This window comes from Oncorhynchus mykiss, chromosome 2 (genome assembly GCF_013265735.2).
Source record: "Oncorhynchus mykiss isolate Arlee chromosome 2, USDA_OmykA_1.1, whole genome shotgun sequence".
Lineage (NCBI taxonomy): Eukaryota > Metazoa > Chordata > Actinopteri > Salmoniformes > Salmonidae > Oncorhynchus > Oncorhynchus mykiss.
This window is the reverse complement of record NC_048566.1, coordinates 100,897,676-100,901,597: the sequence shown is the minus strand read 5'-3', so window position 1 is coordinate 100,901,597 and position 3,922 is coordinate 100,897,676. Positions and strand designations below refer to the sequence as shown.

Sequence of the window (3,922 nt, the reverse complement as noted above, 5' to 3'; positions counted from 1 at the left end):
CACTTTGAGATAACAGCTGATGAAAGAAGGGCTATATAAATACATTTGATTTTATTGATTTTGATTCACCTCCATCCATCCATCCCCCCTCCCTCTGCCTTCACCCATCCCCACCCCCTCCCTCCACCTTCACCCACCCCCCCCCTCCACCTTCACCTCCTCCCTCCACCTTCACCCATTCCCCACCTCCCTCCCTCCACCTTCACTCACCCCACCCTCCCTCCACCTCCACCTTTACCCATTCCCCCCTCTCTCCACCTTCACCTTCACCCATCCTCACCCCCCTCCCTCCACATTCACCCATTCCCCCCTCCCTCCACCTTCACTCACCCCCCCTCCCTCCCTGTCTCAGTATGTGCAGTATGTATCTATCTGATGCTGTCCAGTCAGAAAGAGTATGACATTGTTGCCGCTCATAGCATTGAATGCAAGGGCAGCAAGGGAGTGTTTGTCCTCTAACAAATATATACAGTAATAGCCCATCATCGTTGAGCTAAACTGAGCTAAATCAGCTGTGGATGATCCTGGTTCACTGGAAAAAAAAAGGGAAGCCAGGTTGGATTTGGCTTCACATCAAAACCCAAACATCATCATTGATAGAAAAAAAACCTTGAATTGTTGCATCTCGTTATGTCGTTGTCCTCCTCCGGTGGTTAGCTAGCTAAAATCTGACTTTTCCTAAACTAGCCATGGATGGAGATGGAAATGTGGACTTTATTTATTTATTTATTTTTACTTCACTGGCCAATGATTATAACAACGATCCAACCATAAAATCAGTTGTTGTTCCCTGGTCTGAGAGGATGGAAGTTCAATATGTAGCTAGATGTTGTAGACTAATGTTAACTAGCTGGCTCATCACTGCCCATGAAAGGATGTTAGGCTATCGAGCAAGCATTTTAGCCAGGTAGCCTAGGACAACAACAAATAAAAGAGAGCCCATGAGCTCATGTTGCGCAACATTTCTGTAGGCTATGCAATTGCACGAGAAAACTGAGTGATGGCCTCTATTAAAAAGCTTTCTACAGGCCAGGCCTTCTATATTTATTTCTCAACTTTCCTAATATCAAGCACATTGTTTCTCTTTACAAAAGAAGTATAGCCTACCTGCCTGGCATGAAAATGAACCATGGTGTCCTCCATTCGCTATGCAAGTGCATACTGAGATGACATGATAATGGTCCATTCTAAATCAAAACCAACTTCACATATATATTATTTAGTGTATGTAAAGACAAGATTAAATGAAGAATAGTCTGATGGATGACAATATTATTCCTTGTGTATGACGTATTATCCGTTGTGGATGATGCCCAGCTTGTGTAGTAAGGAAAGAAACAGCGCAGGCCTTTTTTGTGTGACTTTTTCAAATCCTAGTCCCACCACCTCATGTAGCCTAACCCATAGGCCTATATGTTTAAACTAAAGTAGCTTAATAGAATCTTACAATTAAGCACATTAATCCTCTTTACAACCGGTGTAGAGGCAAAATGGCATTTTGTGATATCCAATTGGTAGTTACAGTCTTGTCTCTTCGCTGCAACTCCCATACGGACTCGGGAGAGGCGAAGATCAAGAGCCATGCGTCCTCCAAAACCTTAACCAGGAAGCCAGCCGCACCAATGTATCGGAGGAAACACCGTACACCTGGCGACTGTGTCAGCGTGCACTGCGCAGGCCCAGCCCCAGGAGTCGCTGGAGCGTGATGGGACAAGGCCAACCCGGCCAGCCAATCCCTACCTCTGATCCGGACGACGCTGGGCCAATTGTGCTCCGCCTCATAGGTCTCCCGGTCACGTCCGGCTGCAACAGCCTGGGATCAAACCAGGATCTGTAATGACGCAGCTAATACTGCGATGCAGTGCCTTGGACCGCTGCGCCACTCGGGAGGCCTCGGCCTTACTGCTTTATAGTTGGATTAATTTGGGCACATCCCACATCTGTCCCAGACTATGTTTGGAATATTTCTCTCTCGAACAGAAGGACAAGTTGAACAATGGGGGTTAATAGATTGATAGAGACTAGTGGAGTTTCTGTTCGTTAGGCCTATCTGATTGGCTGACAAAGTCAATGTGGACAGTCTTCTAACATCTTCAATATTTGCCTAAGAATTTGATTAGATGGACATGCGCAGTTGCGTCCCCGATGTGCCTGTCCTCATTTGTAGCCTACTTCAGAGCTGAGATGACTGTGAGAAGGACCTGATCATGTGATGGCTGTTGGCTAATAAGAACTGAGATATCAGAGAGAGCCATGTGAGTAAGAGGTGATTTATAAAGGGAATTATAGTTATTATATTCAGCCCAAGGACACAACGGCCACTGTGGCCACAAAAGGAATGGCATGTTTTTTAGGGGGCATTACAACCAGACAAGTGGAATGCCATCGGGAAATTCGAGGCCTGGTGAGAATATTATCAAGTGCTTGTCAAATTGTGAATGAGAGACTGATGAAGTGTGTGCAGCCTGCTCAAGAAACAAAGCAGAGATCATGCCTTTCATCCGATTGCTAGCTATCTGTATAGACAGACTCACCTTTCCCTTCCTGTTTTTTGGTTAAACAAGGACCACAGTGTTGGATGGCGCCGAGGAGGTGGACGACGACAACTCCTGCATCGAGTCGTTCTCCCCAAGGGACTCTCCTGTCATGGACTGCAACCCCTCACCACCCCTGGACAGAGAGGGGGGGGGGGGCAGGGCGGGAAAGGTGGATGCTATTGGGGGGGGGGGGGGGGGGGGGATGATTTACAGCAGGGATTGGTAACTTTAATGAGGGGTGGGAGCCACAATAAAACAGAACTCATCATGAGACGTCATAGTGCCAATCCCTGGTTTACAGCAAGCACAGGCTGTTCAGCACAACTCACCCATCTCATTCAGGTAACTTGGTATGACATCTAGGCAGGCAGAGTAGCTTACTGTGTTTGGCCGGTGAGAGAGAGGGGGGGGAGAGAGGGAGAGGGAGAGGGAGGGAGAGAGAGAGGGAGTGAGAGGGAGAGAGAGTGAGGGAGAGGGAGAGAGGGAGAGAGAGAGAGAGGGAGAGGGAGGGACAGGGAGAGGGAGAGAGAGAGGGGGGAGAGAGAGAGAGGGAGAGGGAGAGGGAGGGAGAGGGAGAGAGGGAGAGAGAGAGAGAGGGAGAGGGAGAGAGAGTGAGGGAGAGGGAGAGAGGGAGAGAGAGAGAGAGAGGGAGAGAGAGAGAGGGAGGGACAGGGACAGGGAGAGAGAGAGAGAGAGGGAGGGAGGGAGAGAGAGAGGGAGAGGGAGAGGGAGAGGGAGAGGGAGAGGGAGAGAGAGAGAGAGTGAGAGGGAGAAAGAGAGAGGGAGAGGGAGGGACAGGGAGAGGGAGAGAGAGAGGGGGGAGAGAGGGAGAGGGAGAGGGAGGGAGAGAGAGGGGGGAGAGAGACAGAGAGAGAGGGAGGGAGAGAGAGGGGGGAGAGAGAGAGGGAGAGGGAGATGGAGAGAAGGAGGGAGAGAGAGAGAGGGAGGGAGAGAGAGAGGGAGAGGGAGAGAAGGAGGGAGAGAGAGGGAGGGAGGGAGAGGGAGAGAGAGAGAGCGAGAGAGGGAGGGAGAGGGAGAGGGAGAGGGAGAGGGAGGGAGAGGGAGAGAAGGAAGGAGAGAGAGAGAGGGAGGGAGAGAGAGAGGGAGAGGGAGAGAAGGAGGGAGAGAGAGAGAGAGAGGGAGGGAGGGAGAGGGAGAGAGAGAGAGAGAGAGAGAGAGAGAGAGAGAGAGAGAGAGAGAGAGAGAGAGGGAGGGAGAGAGAGAGGGAGAGGGAGAGAGAGAGGGAGAAAGGGAGAGAGAGAGAGAGTGAGAGGGAGAAAGAGAGAGGGAGAGGGAGGGAGAGGGGGGAGAGAGGGAGAGGGAGAGGGGGGGAGAGAGGGAGATGGAGGGACAGGGAGAGGGAGAGAGAGAAGGTGGGAGAGAGA

General features: G+C 50.7%; 1 protein-coding gene across 1 annotated transcript in view; it reads left to right on the top strand.

The window, feature by feature from the left end:
- The first annotated feature begins 1,705 nt into the window (after positions 1–1,705).
- The window catches only part of LOC118936896 (basic proline-rich protein-like), a 5,997-nt gene continuing 3,780 nt past the window's right edge, over positions 1,706–3,922 (top strand). Inside the window, exons 1-2 of the mRNA XM_036934542.1 lie at positions 1,706–1,833; positions 2,565–2,706. Coding sequence (XP_036790437.1) covers positions 1,706–1,833; positions 2,565–2,706 — 270 coding nt within the window. The remainder of the gene's footprint in view (positions 1,834–2,564; positions 2,707–3,922) is intronic.